Source organism: Mobula hypostoma, chromosome 21, assembly GCF_963921235.1.
Source record: "Mobula hypostoma chromosome 21, sMobHyp1.1, whole genome shotgun sequence".
Classification (NCBI taxonomy): domain Eukaryota; kingdom Metazoa; phylum Chordata; class Chondrichthyes; order Myliobatiformes; family Myliobatidae; genus Mobula; species Mobula hypostoma.
Window position 1 is genome coordinate 27,200,596 of NC_086117.1, and position 20,885 is coordinate 27,221,480.

The following is a 20,885-nucleotide window of genomic DNA, read 5'->3' on the forward strand; positions in this document are numbered from 1 at the left end:
CCGACCCTGGCTGCGAGAAGCTCGGGCGCTTTCCGGGCGTTCCCGGTTCTTGATCCTCCAAAATATTCCGCATGGAATTTAAAAACGCAAAGACGGCGAAACCTGCAGATGCTGGAAATTCAAACAACACACATCACAGTTGCTGGTGAACGCAGCAGGCCGGGCAGCATCTATAGGAAGAGGTACAGTCGATGTTTCAGGCCGAGACCCTTCGTCAGGACTAACTGAAGGAAGAGTGAGTAAGAGATTTGAAAGTGGGAGTGAGAGGGGGAGATCCAAAATGATAGGAGAAGACAGGAGGAGGGAGGGATGGATCTCCCAGTGGCCGCACATTTTAATTCCCATTCTGATGTGTCTATCCATGGCCTCCTCTACTGTAAAGATGAAGCCACACTCAGGTTGGAGGAACAACACCTCATATTCCGTCTGGGTAGCCTCCAACCTGATGGCATGAACATCGACTTCTCAAACTTCCATTAATGCCCCACCTCCCCCTCGTACCCCATCTGTTACTTATTTTTATACACACATTCTTTCTCTCACTCTCCTTTTTCTCCCTCTGTCCCTCTCACTATACCCCTTGCCCATCCTCTGGGTCCCCTCCCCTTTTCTTTCTCCCTGGGCCTCCTGTCCCATGATCCTGTCATACCCCTTTTGCCTATCACCTGTCCGGCTCTTGGCTCCATCCCTCCCCCTCCTGTCTTCTCCTATCATTTCGGATCTCCCCCTCCCTCTCCCACTTTCAAATCTCTTACTAGCTCTTCTTTCAGTTAGTCCTGACGAAGGGTCTCGGCGGGAAACGTCGACTGTACCTCTTGCTAGAGATGCTGCCTGGCCTGCTGCACATGGAATTTAAACTGGAGGTGGAACTTAAACTGAACTCCACCGTTTGAGAGGCTCGTCGTTAACAAAATTTCTTCATCGTGTATGCGTGAATGGAAAAAGTTCTAAATGGTGTCCGGTGTTAAGTGGTACACCCCAGGGTGCAGTGCTGGGCCCACCTTTGTTTTTACTTTACATTAATGACATCCACGAAAAAGTCACAAGCACCACCAGACTTTTTGCTGATGATTGTTTGATATACCGGCCAATTAAGTCAACTGATGATGAAGATGCTCTCCAAAAAGATCTTGATAGTATGGTTGAGTGGTCTCAACAATGGGGCATGCAATTCAATCCTTCCAAATGTGAAACCATGCGTGTCACCAGGAAGAGAAAACCAGGTAAAACATCATATAAAATCCCAGGTGTCACCCTTGAAGAAACTAAACATATCAAATATCTTGGTATCAAAATCCAGAAAGATCTACGCTGGAATAGTCAAACGCAACATGCAACAGGAGTCCTAAATTGTTTTGAGACACAATTTTCATCATTGTTCAGCTTCAGTCAAGGAGAAGTTGTACCTCACCATTGTTAGGCCACATTTGGAATACGCAGTTGCTGCATGGGACCCATACACAAACAAAATCACTACTTCCATCGAGCGAGTCCAAAGACAGGCAGCCCGATTTGTCACAAATACCTATGAGAGAGAAGCGAGTGTTACTCGACTTTTAAATTCATTAAAGTGGAACTCTCTCCAAGATAGACGTGAAGCACACCTGTTTTTACAAAAGGTTAAATGGTCAGCTCGATACAGACTACCAATCCCATATGAAACCCAAACCTATTAGGAGCAGACGTGGGCACTCAACTCAATTTGAAATACTAACTACCAAGTCAGATGTGTACAGCAATTCATTTTCCCCCCGCACAATTAAAGCGTGGAATAATTTTAATCCTAACACAGTCACACAACCCAACCCAATTAAATTTAAGGCAGCTTTTCTTCTTCAAAAATCTCCTTCTTAAGCCCACCCTCCACCACCTCCAGTTGAAATTGCATGCAGAATATTTTGGAGGATCAAGAAGCAAGATGGTCTTTGGCGCGGAAAGGAGACTTCGCCCACGTTCTGGGATGGGGCCTGGGCCCCCTGCTTCTGGACATCAAACCCCTATTTTTCCACATCCTCCCTTCCCTCTCGTCCTCTGAATAAGGAGACTTATATACGTATTCCGAATCCTTTCAGTGGTGTGACAAACTGAAAGCACCTTTTGGAAAGAAGCAGACAAAAATCCTTGGCTAAGTAAGTGTGGTGTCACTGGCAGGAATGGCACAGGAGCCAGTAGAGAAATGAGCTGTCAGGGAATCGAACACACTCCCCAAAAGCCACTGGAGATAACACTCAAAGGTGAAGTTCAAAATGAAGGGAAAGATTTGCACCTTTCTCAGAATCAGCATCAATATCATTGACATTTGTGGTTTTGTGGCAGCGGTACAGTGCAATACATTTAAAACTATAAATTACAATAAGAAATAAACATTTAAAATTAAATAAGCAATGCAAAAAGAGGTGATGTTCCTGGGTTGGCTCATTGTATGTTGAGAAATCTGATGACACAGGGGAAAATGTTGAGTGTGTGTTCAGCCTCATGTACCTCCTCTCCAATGGTAGTACCCTCCAAATATCCGGACCTGCCTCTCGGTTTTTTTGCACTACCTTACTTTCCCTTTTCTATTTATGATTTATAATTTAAACTTTTAATATTTACTATCCATTTGAACTCCAAGGAGCACGAAAAGCAGAATCAGATATCGCTGTGATGATCGTACGCTCTCGTATCAGTTGTTTGGTGACAATAAAGTATAAGGGAATAGAGGAGAGCAGGTCCTGGCTGATAGGGATCCTTGCTGATGGATGCTGTTTTTTGAGGCATCACCTTTTGAATGTGTCCTGGATGGTGGGGAGGGTAGTGCCCATGACAGAAATGGCTGAGTTTGCAACCTTCTGCAGCTTTTTCTGATCCTGAACAGTGCCCCCTCCGCATCAGATGGTGATGCAACCAGTCAGAATGCTCTCCATGGTAGATAATCCAGAAATTTTCTAGAGTCTTTGGTGATGTATCAAATCTCCTTAAACCCCTAATGAAATATGCCTTCTTCATATTTTCATCTATACATTGGGCCCAGGAAAGATCTTCAGAGATGTTGATACCCAGGAACTCAAAACTGCTCACCCTTTCCACTTCTGATCTTTCGATGAGGATTGGTGTGAGTTCCCTCGACTTCCCCTTCCTGAAGTTCACAATCAATTCTTTGGACTTACTGATGCTGAGTCCAGGAATGTTGTTGTGACACCACTCAACCAGCTGATCTGTCTCATTCCTGTATGCCTGCTTGTCACCATCTGAGATTCTGCCAACAACAGTTGTGTAATTAGCAAATTTATAGATGGTGTTTGAGCTGTGTTTTCCACACAGTCATGGGTGTAGAGAGAGTAGAGCAGTGGGCTAATCACACATCCTGGAGGTGCACCGGTGTTGATTATCAGCGAGGTGGAGATGTTACAGTATTTCCAATCCGCACTGACTGTCGTCTCCCAGTGAAGAAGTCAAAGATCCAGTTGCAGAGGGAGGTACAGAGGCCCAGGTTTTGAAGCTTGCTGATCAGTACTGAGGGGATGACGGTGTTAAATGCTGAATTGTAATCAATAAACATCAGCCTGACGTACAACGGGTATTGCTGTTTTCTGGTTCAGGTATTCTGGGGAAAAGAGCAGTGGAGAAAGATGAGTCAGTTCTTCCAGAGGGCTGGCATAGGCTGAATGGCCTGTAGATTGTTTGTAAATTGATGATTAGGTTTTCCCAAAATACATGATAAACAATTCATTTGTGGTTCACTGACCAAGAAATGGGGGAAGGGAATACAGTACACTCTGTGACATGCTTTGCCTGTTATTTATTTAGCCGGAATAAATTCCAAAGAGTGATGCAAGTCAGCAGAGGCTATGTGTATTTGCTAAAAATTTATAATTTTTCATGTTATTTATTTGTGGAAATTTCTCAAAAGTGCAAAAGAATTGTGTGGGTGTCTGTGTTTTTGGACTTAATTTATGAAAATGAAAATGCACAGTTGTCCCAGAAGAAATAAGATGCAGCTCTTTTCCAGTTGACCTCAGTATCCAGTGTATAGGAAGCATACAGTACAGTGGAGTTCCTCTACCCGAGTACTCCCCTGTGGCTCCCGCTGCGACTGCAGACTGGTTTGTTTGCAATACATCCCATCCATTGCTGAAGGGCTTGCTGGACCGTAAGATCCTCATCCTTATTCAATTGCCTTAAATTTCCCATAGCTCAACGCTCCGAATATCTGCAATCTCCTACATCCCTCCCATATCTCCACTCTTCTCCAGTTCAGTAATTTTAATAGTTCTATTAAAAATTTTGTGCCTTCATCCACTCTGGTGGTCAAAGGGTTAAAATTGCCATCACAGAATAGAAGATCGGACAGTGCATAGTTTAAACAAACATTCTGAGGCTTTCACACACAAGGATGGTTAACAGTTTGAGAATAGCAAGAAAATATCAGCAAGGATATGGCATGGCTCGGTTTTTAGTTTGAATATACTCCCATGAAGCAGCTTAGCCTACCTTACTACAGTAACAGTGCTATATAACAATGTTGTTTGGACTTGCACAAACAAATGGTTTTGTGTGTGAAGCACAGGAGGATATCAGTACAATGAAATTTTAATCCCAGCCGGAACCACAAGGTGAAAATCTTAAATGGGAGAAATTCTGCAGGTGCTGGAAATCCAAAGCAACATTCACAAAATGCTGGAGGAACTCAGCAGATCAGGCAGCATCTGTGGAAATCAATAAACAGTTGACATTTCAGGATGAGACCCTCCTTTCTTCAGGACTGGAAAAGAAGGGGGAAATCTGTTTTTTTTGGGGGGGGGCTGCAGGTGGGAAGTCAAACTTTTTAAAAACTAAATCTGTATAGAATTTGTCCTATTTGATCCATGCTGGCACATGTGCTTTCCCATCCTTCTTCATTTCATGTACTATCTTCTTTGTTTAAATAAGTAACTTTCCCTTAAATGCCTCAACCCTACTTTCCCCAATTACTCTCTGTGGTGACGAGTCTAACCTCTTCACCACTCTCTGGGTAAAGAAATATCTCCCTGATTCTTAGTTGGATTTATTAGAGACTTTTAAAATATTTATGTGCCCCAGTTCAGAGGTGGTGAACCTATGGCATGCGTACCTAAGATAGTATGTGCAAAAATTTTGATGACACTTGACCCTTGGGGAGATTCCTACTGGTCGTCGATGGATTAGCCGCTTTTTACAGTTGCTCCTATTTTACTTACTTTACTGTTTTCAATCTGCTTTGAAACCTTACGTTTAAACGTGATATTGTTTTACTACGGCTGCAAGGGGTGTCAAAAGTACTAAAAAAGAAAAAAAGCTTCCTGCAACTTTGGAATTTATTAATCCATTATGGAATTGCTTTGAAAACACAGGAAAGAATCTTCTGAGGAGTTCCAGCAACTCAGCTCTGAAATTAAAAAAATAGATACAAAATTGGATTCTATTCAAAAAACCTTAACTGAACGTGATAAACGAATAGAAGAGAGTGAAGCAACTCTGACGATTTTGGATGCGAGAGTTGATGACCTGCAAAAGCTTTGTGAAAGACAATTCAAGTCTAATGAAAAATTAAGACAGAGGATTATCGATTTAGAAAATAGAAGAAGAAGAAATAACCTACGTATTCTGGGCTTTGAAGAATCAACGGAAGGTGATAAGCCTATGGAATTCTTTGCGAGCTTTTTGGCACAATTATTTCCTAAAATTTAATGTCTTTACCCATGATTGATGGAGCTCATAGATCGCCTGTGCCTAGACCAGTTCCAGGAGCGAGACCCAGATCAGTAATAATCTGTTTTCAGGAATTTCAAACAAAGGATCATTTAATTTGTGAATCCCATCAAAGAGGAATGATTGATTACAATGGTAAGAAGATCAGGATCATCGAAGATTTTTCACCCGAGGTCATGAATGAGCATGTGAAGGCTTTCAATCGGGTTGAATGAAATTATTCATTTAAAACCTTAGAAAAATTTAATTTTGGGCCTGATTTTATTTAATGGGTTAAATTACTTTATTTATCTCCCTCTGCTCGGGTTCTTACTAATTTTCAGAATTCCAAACCTTTTAAACTTCAACGTGGAACCAGACAAGGTTGTCCGTTGAGCCCTTCGCTCTTTGATCTGGCCTTAGGACCCTTAGCTATTGCTTTTCGAGAATCTAATGATATTATTGGTATTTAAAGGAGAGGTACTATCCATAAAGTTTCGCTTCATGCTGATGACCTATTGATTTTTATTTCAAATGTCGAGACTTTGTTACCTCCTGTGCTTTCTTTACTCCCTTGCTTTAGCCAATTTTCAGGATATAAACAGAATTTACGTAAGAGTGAACGTTTTCCTTTGAATAATTTGGTATCAATTAATACTAACCTTCCTTTTAAAATGGTAAGAAATCAATTTACCTATTTGGGTGTAATAATTACTAAGAATTATAAACTCCTACTTAAAGAAAATTTGCTTACCCTTCTGAATTGTGTAAAAAGGGCACTATCAAACCGGTCGCCCCTTTCGTTATCATTGATTGGCCAAACTAACTCTATTAAAATGAGTATTTTACATAAATTTATACACGTTTTTCAGGCCTTACCGGTTTTTATTCCTAAATCCTTTTTTGACTCTCTTGATTCTATTATATCTTCCTATAAATGGAAAAATAAACATTCTCGACTAAATAAAGTTCATCTTCAAAAAGCTAAAAAGAATGGAGGTTTAGCTTTACCAAATTTTAGGTTTTATTATTGGGCAGTCAATATACAAAATTATTATTCAGTGGTTCCCAACCATCAGGCCACAAAGCATTTGCTACTGGGCCGCGAGGGAACGATATGATTTGGCGGTATGAAACAATATGAGTCAGCTGCACCTTTCCTCATTCCCTGTCACACACTGTTGAACTTGAACATAGGGTTGCCAACTGTCCCGTATTAGCCGGGACATCCTGTATATTGGGTTAAATTGGTTTGTCCCATACAGGACCGCCCTTGTATTCCCCCCCTAAGGTAGAGCGTTCCTATGAAGCCGTTCGTAACATAAGCCAAAATGGTGTAGATCAAAGAACAATTACCATTAATTTATATGGAAAAAATTTTTGAGCGTTCCCAGACCCAAAAAAATAACCTACCAAATCATAACAAATAACACTAACATATCGTAAAAGCAGGAATGATATGATAAATACACAGCCTATATAAAGTAGAAATAATGTATGTACAGCATAGTTTCACTTAACAGAATCGGGAAGATTAAGCCAAAACTGATTTGTAGAAAAAAAATCGGCACGTTCACGCATGCGCACACAGGTGCCCGCGCAAGGCTTCATGGTCATGGTAGTCTTTCTCGGGGTAAACACAAGTGACCCGTATTTGACTCATTCTTTCTCTCACTCTCCTTTTTCTCCCTCTGTCCCTCTGAATATACCTCTTGCCCATCCTCTGGGTCACCCCCCCCTTGTCTTTCTTCCAGGACCTCCTGTCCCATGATCCTCTCGTATCCCCTTTTGCCTATCACCTGTCCAGCTCTCGGCTCTATCCCTCCCCCTCCTGTCTTCTCCTATCATTTTGCATCTCCCCCTCCCCCTCCAGCTTTCAAATCCCTTACTCACTCTTCCTTCAGTTAGTCCTGACGAAGGGTCTCGGCCTGAAACGTCGACTGCGCCTCTTCCTATAGATGCTGCTTGGCCTGCTGCGTTCACCAGCAACTTTGATGTATGTTGCTTGAATTTCCAGCATCTGCAGAATTCCTGTTGTTTCCGTATTTGACTGCTACTTTTGTCCCTTATTTGGGAGTGAGAAAGTTGGCAACCCTACTTGAACACTGTACCCGCCCCCCCCCACCCCATCAGCCGGTCCGTAAGAATATTGTCAATATTAAACCGGTCCGTGGTGCAAAAAAGGTTGGGGACCCCTGATTATATTATATTAACCGTGAGGACTGTCCGATATGGGTTTCTTTAGAAGCTAACTCTGTTAATAAATTTTCTATCATTTCTCTTCTTGGATCCTCACTTCCTTTATCCTTAAGTAAATTAACTGATAATTTGGTAATTAAACATACCTTGAGGATCTGGGTACAATTTAGAAAATATTTTGGTTTAATGGGATTTTCTCTTTCAAGTCCCATTTTTTCTAATTATTTTTTTAAACCCTCTATGACTGATCCAGTTTTTAAAGAATGGGATAGATTGGGTATTAAATGCTTCTAGGATTTGTTCGTTCGAGGAAGTCTCCTTTCGTTTGAGCAATTGTCAGCTAAATATAGCTTACCAAAAACCCACTTTTTCTGATATCTACAAATTAGAGACTTTCTGCGTTCTCAATTATATACATTTCCTAATAGTCCCGGTAAGGATTTATTAGATGTAATTTCCAATTTGAAACCCTTTCTTAATGGTTCAATGTCCAATATATATGGTATGTTGTTGGGAATGAGAAATGCTCCTTTAGACAAAATTGAAAATCTCTGGGAACAAGATTTACAGACTTCAATTTCTGAGGAAACTTGGAATGAAATTTTTTAATTGGTTAACACTTCATCATTATGTGCCCACCACTCTCTCCAACAATGTAAAGTAGTCCATAGGGCTCATATGACTAAGGATAAGCTATCTCATTTTTATTCGGATATATCTCCCTTTTGTGATAGATGTAACAGTGGAGAAACTTCATTAATTCACATGTTTTGGACATGTCCGAGTCTTGAAAGATATTAGAAGGAAGTATTCCAAACTTTCTTGGTACTTTTTAAGGTAAATTTTAAGCCTGACCCTTTGACTGCCCTATTCGGTATTGCTGGAGGAAAAGATATTATTTTGGAGCATCTGATTTGCACATTTTGGCATTTACTTCTCTTACAGCTAGAAGAGCGATCTTGTTTAAATGGAAGGATGTCGTTCCGCCTACTCACGCTCAGTGGTTATGTGATGTTATGTCATGCTTAAATTTAGAGAAGATCCGTTGTTCAATTTCTGAATCTAGCCAAGACTTTCAAACATTGTGGGGACCATTTTTGAACTATTTTCAAAACCTTTGACTTGCTGTTCAAGTACAGATGGTGGCTAATAACATATTTCACTATATGATAAGGATTTTTTTCCTTTTTACTTTCTTTACCAAACAGCTTTGTTCTTGGTAGTGGGTTTAGATTCTTTTTCTGTATAATAAAATTACTACATTTCAATATCACGGTTTAATTTAATTTACATGAGTATAGGGTAATGTGATTGCAAGTGTAATTCTAATATAATGTATTTGGTATTATTTTATCTTTTTTTGATTTGTAATATGTATCTTCTTGTACTCTGTATTCTTATACGTAGAAACTAATAAAAATATTGAAAGAGATGACACGTGGCCCTCAATTCTTTAACCTCAACCCATAATAAAAAGGTACATAATGATTCTTTACTGCCAAATAAAACAGTGAATGATTTTTTTAACAAGCTTGAGAGTAGTGAGATATTTTCTTAGAAAACAACTCCCAGTGGTTTGGCGCCAGCCAGACATTTGTGAGGACATGGGACTTTGGATGATATCTTTTGAAATCCCTGCAGACCTGGTGTGTGCATCAGTATTTGGATAGTAAATAGTTACAATCAGAATACTATTTAGAAATGAAGTTATTTTTCAGTTGTCTTTTTAAAAGAATAATAATAGAATTTTGGAACAGGTTTCTAAAATGCTTCATTTATTTCAATCTATCTCTGTTATACTTTTATTAATAGTAAAACAATGAACACAAATAAGTATCAGGACTTATCATTTTTCCTTTAAAAAGTCTGTAATTATTGTTACTATTTCATGAATCAATGGTAATCTCTAATCAAATGTACCATGGTGTAATGAGCTGTATTAATCAGACCCAATATTATGAGTGTCCAGGAGACGTGGTGATATTTATTGGGGTGCCTTCCCTCGGTGGAAACCTGATGAAACCAGGAAAGGCACCCCAATAAATATCGGCTTCACAAGCATAGAGCAGCCATGAAACAGACAAACTCTTTGACCTTTTGTCTCAACAGAGCCTGTTTCAAACACATCCTGTGTCCATTAACACACTGTTGAACATGCCTTCATAAATCTCTTGGACATTGTAATGGTCACTCCTCATCCATTAGTCCACTAAGTTTTGGACACAACATTCCTTTGGACTTACAAAAGAACATTAATATCACATAGGAAATAAGCGAGAATCCAAAAAAAAAAGAATTCAAGAAGCCACTTGACAGAAACTGAGAAAAACTCCGTCAACCTAGCTCTCAAAGTGGCCAACAGACATTCAGTCATTAACAGACATCCTCATGTTAATAGTGCTCAAGACTAAGAAAGAATCCAGCTGCTATCAGCAAACATTCTACAGTGTTTACCTCGTACAGACACTCTACAAATTTTAGATGTACAGACCCTGCATGTAAAGTTCAGAAAAAGTTAAATTGTCATTTTTACCCTCCAGACATTCATCCAATGTTTTGCAAAATTTAATTCAACACACATGGCACATGAGAGTTTTTTTTAGAAGATTATCATTAATTTGGCCACAGCCTCTCAAAAATGTTTGCCACCCTTGCCCTAGTTATTTCTTTCATTTCAAATCAATGCAGTCAACTTCTTATACTTTGCTGTATTCTTGATTTTGACTACATTTTATGTGACAATCCCTTGGACTTCCTGGTTCTAGAGGAATAAGTCTAGAGTATTCAGTCCTTATAAAGTGTTATAAACTTCCTGGTTTGAAATCGTCAATGTAAACCCTTTTGCATCTTCTCATGGAACAGTATAATGCAGGAACAGGCCCATCAGCCCAACTTGTCTGCACCAGCCATGCCACCAATCTAACTAATCTCCTCTGTCTCCACATGGTCCTATTCCTCTATTCCCTGCCTTTTCAACCCGCTTAAACTCTGCTGCCATATCACCTCTCCTGGCAGGGAGTTCCAAGAAGCTATCACTCTCCAAGAAACAATAGCTTGCCTTGTGAATCTTCTTTAAACTTCTCTCTCGCCTTAAAGTTGTGTTCTCTTGTGTTTCACCTTTCTTTCTACCCTGGGGAGAAGGATTGACTATCTGACACTTGTCTCTGGTGCTCTGGAGGAAACAACCTAAGTTTGTCAAACCCCTCCTTACAGCTAATACTCTCCAATTTAGGCAACATTTGGTGAACCACTCTCTCCAAAGCCTGCATGTCCTTTCTATAGTCTGGTGACCAGAGTTGTGTGCAATAAATACTCTGAGTGTGGGCTGACCAAAGTTTTATACAGCTGCAACATGACTTTCTGACTTTTATGCACAAAATGCTGGAGGAATTCAGCAGGCCAGGCAGCATCCATGGAAAAGAGTACGGGCCGAAACGTTTCGGCCTGAAACGTCGACTGTACTCTTTTCCGTAGATGCTGCCTGGCCTGCTGAGTTCCTCCAGCATTTTGTGTGTGTGTGTTGCTCGGATCTCCAGCAACTGCAGATTTTCTCTGGTTTCTGACTTTTATGCCCAGTGGCCCCACCGATGACGGGGTAGATTAACGATTGGGGCGACACAGTAGCGTAGTGGTTGGCACAACGCTTTACAGTCCAGGTGATTGGGTTCAATTCCCAGCACCGCCTATAAAGAGCTTGCACGCTCTCTCCGTGTTCGCGTGGGTTTCGTCCGGGCGCTCCGTTTCCTCCCACAGTCCAATAAGGCGCACCAGTCGGTAGGTTAGTTGGTCATTGTAAATTGTCCTGTGATGAGGCTAGGGTTAAATGGGGGGTTGCTGGACAGTGCGGCTCGAAGGGCCGGAAGGGCCTATTCCGTGTTGTGTCCCAATAAATAAATAGAATTGAAGGCAGGTATACTGTGCACCTTAATTACCGACTCTATCCTGCTGCACATTGATGCTTCTATGGCTCCATGCCCTTTCTGTAATACAAAGGCCAAGCACTGTGCACAGTGCTCCAAGCCTGATTTGATCAAATGGGCACATTGTAGCATAGAAGAGGACATTTGGCCCATTGTGGCTCTGCCAGCTCTTTGAAAGAGCTATTCTGTTCGTTCCACTCCCCCTGTACATTGTCCATATTCTTATAAATTGTTCCTTTTTTAATGACTGCTTTATGATAACTTTCCCGTCTTCCAGTTTTATTTGTGTTTATGTGCAATGGTTCTGACCTCTTCAGGGGCTGTAACTGTGAGCAGTTACTATTTGCAGAAGGAGAGAGGGTGGGTTGTGCAATTGCCGGGCTGTAACTTACCAAAAGGTTATTGTGCAGACCTTTCGCTGAGCGATAGCCCTGTTGACGAGGTGCAGCTGTAAGTTCCCTGGAAATGTTGCTCTTCTTCATTGTGGACTTTGCTACCGCCTGATGTGGACACAATGATCAGCCTTTCACTGGCCTTCCCGTCTCTGAGCCTCTTTCCCCAACTCTGGTGTATTGGATTGTTTCTAAACCAGGTAGGCCTGTCTCCTCGTTTACAGAGTACAACATCCATAATGATTCTTTAAAAAGAAAAGTGTTGGACAAAAGAGCAGAAAGATTCGACCAAGTTTTCCTTGAACACAAATTGTTTTTCATTAATCCGGTTGAAGTTTTGAAGGAGATTGTTTGCTTTATTTTAGAGCCAGTAAGAAGTTGTATTACGTGTGTAATTGTTCGCACTCACCTCTTCCTTAGGGGTTTCTGGGACCGGTCCAGGGCACCAGTGATTTGTCTTATTTTGGAGACCAGTCAGAGATTGGAGGTATGAATATGCACGCTCATTCTTTTCCCTATAGGGAACCCCTTGTGTTTACAGAGCTTAAAACTGTTAATATTACACTGAAGTTAGATTGCTTCATTATTGTAAATAAGGATGTCTGCTAGTTTATTAAAGGGGCAGGATCACTGGGGGGAAAAGATCGGATAAAAGGAATGAAAGAAGATGACTGGAGGGAAAGAAAAGTCAACATTCTTCATGCATATATCTGAAAGAAAGACGTCTCCATATTGCATCTTTCATAGCTCAGGACATTCCAAATTGCTTCACTGCCTGTGTAATAGTTCTTAAGTGAAATCATTCTTGTGGGGAACAGAACAGCCATTTTGCACAGCACAGATACAAACAACAATGTGATAACGATTAAATAATCTTTCTTTTAGTTCTGTTAATTGTTGCCAGGACATGGGGAACTATGGTGCTCTTCTTTGAAATAGTACCGTGTGATCATGAAAGATTTTGTTTGATGCCTCTTGCTAAAGGCAGGACTTATCACAGTAGAACTATGTCAGTACTCCACTGGAATGAGAGCTAAATTTTTGTGCAGGTTGCTGGAAGGTGACTTGAAGCCTCAGCCTTGGTTGGCACATGCCTGGCATAGGCAATGAATTTTCAGCTCTGGAGTTAGTGCGGCCTCAGGACACAGGGAGAATGGGGTCGCCGAGTTGATTTTTTTCCCTCTCTCCCTAATCTGGTGTAGTGACATTCGGCCAGACACTCATTCCACCAGGATGCAACACTGAGCATCATAGGAAGTCATTCCTGCCTGTGGCCATCAAACTTTACAACTCCTCCCTTGGAGGGTCAGACACCCTGAGCCAATAGGCTGGTCCTGGACTTATTTCCTGGCATAATTTACATACTACTATTTAATTATTTACGGTTTTATATTGCTATATCTATACTCTATTCTTGGTTGGTGCAACTGTAATGAAACCCAGTTTCCCTCGGGATCAGTAAAGTATGACTATGACTATGACTATGACTATGACACTAATTGTAACCTCCAGATGAGAGCAGCAAACTGAGCTCACCCCTTGTTGAATGTGTCAACCTAGTTCTTCACTCCAGGAACTTCTGTAGCCTCTCCTGTACAGAAGAGGAACTACAGCATGGTTGAGATGCTGCCATTTGAAAGAAGTGACAAATACACATTACCTTCAATCAGTCCAGGTGAAGGGTCTTAGTTCAAATATCATCCCCACCATCACTGACCTTATTAACTCTGGGGATCTCCCATTCACTGCCAGCAACCTCTTGGTTCTCTTACCCCACACCTCCCGTTTCTACCTCCTACCCAAGATCCTCAAACCTGCCTGTCCAGGTAGACCCATTGTTTCAGCTTGTTCCTTCTCCACTGAACTCACATCTGCATACCTCAACCCTGTTTTATCCCCACCGGTTCATTCCCTTCCCACCTACATCCGTGACACTTCACACACTCTGGATCTTTTCAATGACTTCAAGTTCTCTTACTCCGATTGTCTAATTTTCACTGAGGACGTCCAGTCCCTATACATCTCCTTCCCCCATCAGGTGGGCCTTAAAGCACTCTGCTTCTTTCCAGATAACAGACCCAACCTGTTCCTCTTCACCACCACTTTCCTCCGTCTGGTGGAACGAGTTCTCACTCTCAATCATTTCTCCTTCAGTTCCTCCCACTTCCTCTAAACCAAAGGTGTCGCTATGGGCCTACCTTTTTGATGGCTACATGAACAGTCTATGTTCCAAGCCTACACTGGTATCACTCCCCAACTTTCTCATGCTACATTGACATCTGCATTGGGGCTGCTTCCTGCACCCATGCTGAGCTTCTCAACTTCATCAACTTTGCCTCCAGCTTCCACCCTGTCCTCAAATTTACCTGGTCCATTTCCGACACCTTCCTCCCCTTTCTCGATCTCTCTGTCTCTACTGGAGGCAGTTTTTCTACTGATATATTTTATAAACCCACTGATTCTCACAGCTACCTGGACTATACCTTTTCCTAACATGTCACTTGTAAAAATGTCATTCCCTTCTCTCAGTTCTTCTTTATTCGCTGCATCTGCTCTCAGGGTGAGTCTTTTCATTCCACAACTAATGAGATGTCCTCCTTCTTCAAAGAACGGGGCTTTCCTTCCTCCACCATCAGCACTGCCTTCACCTGCATCTTTTCCATTTCGTGCACGTCTGCCCTCATCCTATCCTCCTGACAACCCACCAGGGATAGGATTCCTGTTGTCCTCACCTACCACCCCAGTAGCCTCTGCATCCAGCACATAATTCTCCCTAACTGCCGCTATCTCCAACGGGATGTGTTAAAGTTAATGGCAGCGTTCGGAGTGGGCAGCGGAGTGAGAGGGTAGCAGAGAGATAGGGCTTTGGCTGAACGGGCTTAGGTGTTAATGAGGTGAGGTAGGATTATCTGTGTTAATTGCGGAAAGGAAGTATATGTGTGAGGCCGGCGTTCTGTGCTCGGTGTCAGATGTGGGAGGTCCTGGAGTCTCCCAGCCTCCCGGACGGCCATATCTGCACCCAGTGTGTCGAGCTGCAGCTCCTAAGGGACCGAGTTAGGGAACTGAAGTTGCAGCTCGATGACCTTCGTCTTGTTAGGGAGAGCGAGGGGGTGATAGAAAAGAGTTATAGGTAGGTTGTAACACTGGGGCCATGGGAGACAGACAAGTGGGTCACAGTCAGGAGAGGGAAGGGGAAGAGTCAGGTACTAGAGAGTACCCCTATGGCTGTACCCCTTGACAATAAGTACTCCTGTTTGAGTACTGTTGGGGGTGACAGCCTACCTGGGGGAAGCAACAGCGGCCGTGCCTCTGGCACAGAGTCCGGTTCTGTGGCTCAGAAGGGTAGGGAAAGGAAGAGGAAGGCAGTAGTGATAGGGGACTCTATGGTTAGGGGGTCAGACAGGTGATTCTGTGGATGCAGGAAAGAAACTCGGATGATAGTTTGCCTCCCAGGTGCCAGCGTCTGGGATGTTTCAGATTGCGTCCATGATATCCTGCAGTGGGAGAGAGAACAGCTAGAGGTCGTGGTACATATTGGTACCAATGACATAGGTAGGAAAAGGGAGGAGGTCCTGAAAACAGACTACAGGGAGTTAGGAAGGAAGTTGAGAAGCAGGACCACAATGGTGGTAATCTCGGGATTACTGCCTGTGCCACGCGACAGTGAGAATAGGAATAGAATGAAGTGGAGGATAAATGCGTGGCTGAGGGATTGGAGCAGGGGGCAGGGATTCAGATTTCTGGATCATTGGGACCTCTTTTGGGGCAGGTGTAACCTGTACAAAAAGGACAGGTTGCATTTGAATCCCAGGGGGACCAATATCCTGGCGGGGAGGTTTGCTAAGGCTACTGGGGAGAGTTTAAACTAGAATTGTTGGGGGTAGAGAAAGCTTGGAGACAGTATGTGAGGGAGGATAGGCAGGTGATAGAGAAGAGACGCGCTCAGACCGACGGTTTGAGATGTGTCTATTTTAACACAAGGAGTATTGTGAACAAAGCAGATGAGCTTAGAGCATGGATCAGTACTTGGAGCTATGATGTGATGGCCGTTACAGAGACTTGGATGGCTCAGGGACCGGAATGGTTATTTCAAGTGCCGGGTTTTAGATGTTTCAGAAAGGACAAGGGAGGGAGGCAAAAGAGGTGGGGGTGTGGCACTGTTGATCAAAGATAGTGTCACGGCTGCAGAAAAGGTGGATGTCATGGAGGGATTGTCTACGGACTCTCTGTGGGTGGAAGTTAAGAACAGGAAGGGGTCAATAACTTTACTGGCTGTTTTTTATAGGCCGCCCAATAGTAACAGGGATATTGAGGAGCAGATGGGGAAACAGATCCTGGAAAGGTGTAATAATAACAGAGTTGTTGTGATGCGAGATTTTAATTTCCCAAATATCGATTGGCACCTCCTTAGAGCAAGGGGTTTAGATGGGGTGGAGTTTGTTAGGTGTGTTCAGGAAGGTTCCTTGACACAATATGTAGATAAGCCTACAAGAAGAGAGACTGTACTTGACTTGGTATTGGGAAATGAACCTGGTCAGGTGTCAGATCTCTCAGTGGGCGAGCATTTTGGAGATAGTGATCATAATTCTATCTTCTTTACAATGGCATTGGAGAGGGATAGGAACAGACAAGTTAGAAAAGCGTTTAATTGGAGTAAGGGGAATTATGAGGCTATCAGGCAGGAAATTGGAAGCTTAAATTGTGAACAGATGTTCTCAGGAAAAAGTACGAAGACATGTGGCAAATGTTCAGGGGATATTTGTGTGAAGTTCTGCATAGGTACGTTCCAATGAGACAGGGAAGTTATGGTAGGGTACAGGAACCGTGGTGTACAAAGACTGTAATAAATCTAGTCAAGAAGAAAAGAAAAGCTTACGTAAGGTTCAGCAAGCTAGGTAACAGTGGAGATCTAGAAGATTATAAGGCTAACAGGAAGGAGCTTAAGAGGGAAATTAGGAGAGCCAGAAGGGGCCATGAGAAGGCCTTGGCAGGCACGATTAAGGAAAACCCCAAGGCATTCTACAAGTATGTGAAGAGCAAGAGGATAAGACGTGAAAGAATAGGACCAATCAAGTGTGACAGTGGGAAAGTGTGTATGGAACTGGAGGAAATAGCAGAAGTACTTAATGAATACTTTACTTCAGTATTCACTATGGAAAAGGATCTTGGCGATTGTAGTGATGACTTGCAGCGGACTGAAAAGCTTGAGCATGTAGATATTAAGGAAGAGGATGTGCTGGAGTTTTTGGAAAGCATCAAGTTGGATAAGTCACCGGGACCAGATGAGATGTACCCCAGGCTGCGGTGGGAGGTGAGGGAGGAGATTGCTGAGCCTCTGGCAATGATCTTTGCATCATCAATGGGGACAGGAGAGGTTCTGGAGGATTGGAGGGTTGCGGATATTGTTCCTTTATTCAAGAAAGGGAGCCCAGGAAATTATAGACCAGTGAATCTTACTTCAGTGGTTGTTAAGCTGATGGAGAAGATCCTGAGAGGCAGTATTTATGAACATTTGGAGAGGTAGAGTATGATTAGGAATAGTCAGCATGGCTTTGTCAAGGGCAGGTCGTGCCTTACGAGCCTGATTGAATTTTTTGAGGGTGTGATTAAACACATTGATGAAGGAAGAGCAGTAGATGTAGTGTATATGGATTTCAGCAAAACATTTGATAAGGTACCCCATACAAGGCTTATTGAGAAAGTAAGGAGGCATGGGATCCAAGGGGACATTGCTTTGTGGATCCAGGACTGGCTTGCCCACAGAAGGCAAAGAGTAGTTGTAGACGGGTCATGTTCTGCATGGAGGTTGGTGACCAGTGGTGTGCCTCAGGGAACAGTGCCTCAGGGACCCTTACTCTTTGTGATTTTTATAAATGACCTGGATGAGGAAATGGAGGGATGGGTTAGTAAGTTTGCTGGTGACACAAAGGTTGGGTGTGTTGTGGATAGTGTGGAGGGCTGTCAGAGGTTACAGCGGGACATTGATAGGATGCAAAACTGGGCTGAGAAGTGGCAGATAGAGTTCAACCCAGATAAGTGTGAAGTGGTTTATTTTGGTAGGTCAAAGATGATGGCAGAATATAGTATTAATGGTAAGTCTCTTGGCAGTGTGGAGGATCAGAGGGATCTTGGGATTCGAGTCCATAGGATGCTCAAAGCAGCTGCGCAGGTTGACTCTGTGGTTAAGAAGGCATACGGTGTATTGGCCTTCATCAATCGAGGAATTGCATCTAGGAGCTGAGAGGTAATGTTGCAGCTATATAGGACCCTGGTCAGACCCCACTTGGAGTACTGTGCTCAGTTCTGGTCACCTCACTACAGGAAGGGTGGAAACCATAGAAAGGGTGCAGAGGAGATTTACAAGGATGTTGCCTGGATTGGGGAGCATGCCTTATGAAAACAGGTTGAGTGAACTTGGCCTTTTCTCCTTAGATCGACGAAGGATGAGAGGTGACCTGATAGAGGTGTATAAGATGATGAGAGGCATTGATTATATGGATAGTCAGAGACTTTTTCCCAGAGCTGAAATGGTTGCCACAAGAGGACACAGGTTTAAGGTGCTTGGGAGTAGGTACAGATGAGATGTAAGGGGTAAAAGTTGAAACAGGATGGAGGTCTCGCTTTGCCTAATTTAAGAATGTATTACTGGGCTGATAATGTGCGATACATGTCTTTTTGGTTACATTGGGTTGATAAGAACGATTGGCCAATTTGGGTAGACTTGGAATTGAAAGCTGTGAAACAGTTTTATTTAACCTCGTTATTGGGAGCTGCTTTACCTGTACAATTAGCTGAAGTTGATAATTTAAATGTATATCCTGTGATTAAGCATTCTTTACAAACTTGGCTCCAGTTCCACAATTTTTTTAATCTTAAAAAATTTAAACTTTGTAGTTTAATTTATCAAAATTACTTTTTTAAGCCTTCTTTAAGTGATCCAATTTTTTTACTTTGGAAAAATAAAGGTATTAATTCTTTTCTGGATTTATTTAAAGAAGATAGACTGATGTCTTTTGAACAATTAGTTGATAAATATTCTCCTTCTTACTCACACTTTTTACAATACCTTCAAGTTAGACATTTCTTACAAAAATATTTAAGTAATTTTCCTTACATATTGGATGCTGACCTGTTAGATACTATTATGAATATAACCCTTTGATGAAGGGTTCAATTGGGAGAATTTATAATTTACTCTAACAATGAGATAAGCGTCCTTTATTTAAGATTAAACAAGACTGGGAAAAGGAACTTAACTTGACTTTTATGACAAAGGATTGGATACGGATTCTGAAGCTGGTTAACTCTTCTTCGATCTGTGCTAGTCATTCACAGATTCAGTTTAAAATTGTACATCGTTACCATTTGACGAAGGAGAGACTGTCTAAAATATTCCCTAATGTTGATAGTTATTATGATAGATGTAAAACTGAGACAGCTACACTGACGCACATGTTTTGGTCTTGTTCTATATTGGAACAGTTCTGGAAGTCAGTCTTTTCAACAATTTCTAAAGCACTTAAAAGTAATTTACAACCTAACAAATTAACTGTGCTTTTTGGAATAATTCCTCAAAATATCTGAGGTATCTCTTTGTCTGACCAACATGTTATTGCATTTGTTACATTGATAGCTAGGAGGGCCATTTTGTTGAAGTGGAAGGATACATCGGCTTCCATCTTGTCACAATGGTTCTCTCAAGTGATGCTATGTCTTAGTTTGGAGAAAATTAGAAGTCAAACCTTTGAACCTATGTTTGATTTTGAGAAAAGATGGGGTTCATTTGCTCGTTATTATCATTTGAGTTAATTGATAGATCTCCCCCACCATCTAATTGTAAATTTTTGGTACTTTTTTTTTCTTGCTGGCGGTTCAATGTTTATCTTTAGAAGCCTTTTCTATGATGCATGGCTCCGGGGTTGAACACCCAATGGTTTTTTTTTCTCACTTTTTCTTGCTTAGTAGGGGTTTTTTTCTCTTTTTTTATCACCAAAATTTTTTCGATCTTTATAATAATGTTTTTTTCTTGAGACATTGCAAGTGTTGCTTACTTCGATGTACTCTTGTAAATTTTGGATAATAATAAAAGATTTGAAAAGAAAAAGATGTCAGGGGTAAGTTTTTTACTCAGAGAGTGGTGAGTGCATGGAATGGGCTGCCGGCAACTGTGGTGGAAGGGGATATGATAGGGTCTTTTAAGAGACTTTTAGATAGGTTCTTGGAGCTTAGTAAAATAGAGGGCTATAGGAAAGCCCAGTAATGTCTAAGATAGGGACATGCTCGCCACAACTTTGTGGGCCGAAGGGCCTGTATTGTGCTGTAGGTTTTCTATGTTTCTATGGGATCCCACCATTAAGCACATCTTTCCCTCCCCCCAACTTTCCACTTTCCACAGGGATCACTCCCTGTGCGACTCCCTTGTCCATTCATCCCTCCCCACTGACCTCCCTCCTGGTACTTATCCTTGCAAGTGGAACAAATGCCAGATCTTCCCCTAAAGCTCCTCCTGCACTACCATTCAGGACCCCAAACAGTCCTTCCAGGTGAGGCGACACTTCACCTGCGAGTTTGCTGGGGTCATCTAATGTAACTGGTGCTCCCGGTGTGGCCTCCTGTCTGTTAGTGAGATCTAACGTAGATTGGGTCCACCAGAAAATGCCGCTCTCCTGGTGGCCACCCATCTTAA

At 42.0% G+C, this 20,885-nt stretch overlaps 1 protein-coding gene across 1 annotated transcript in view; it reads left to right on the forward strand.

The window, feature by feature from the left end:
- Positions 1–12,211: 12,211 nt before the first annotated feature.
- Positions 12,212–20,885, forward strand: part of adamts13 (ADAM metallopeptidase with thrombospondin type 1 motif, 13) — a 103,197-nt gene continuing 94,523 nt past the window's right edge. Inside the window, exons 1-2 of the mRNA XM_063073741.1 lie at positions 12,212–12,399; positions 12,620–12,686. Coding sequence (XP_062929811.1) covers positions 12,322–12,399; positions 12,620–12,686 — 145 coding nt within the window. The 5' untranslated portion in view covers positions 12,212–12,321. The remainder of the gene's footprint in view (positions 12,400–12,619; positions 12,687–20,885) is intronic.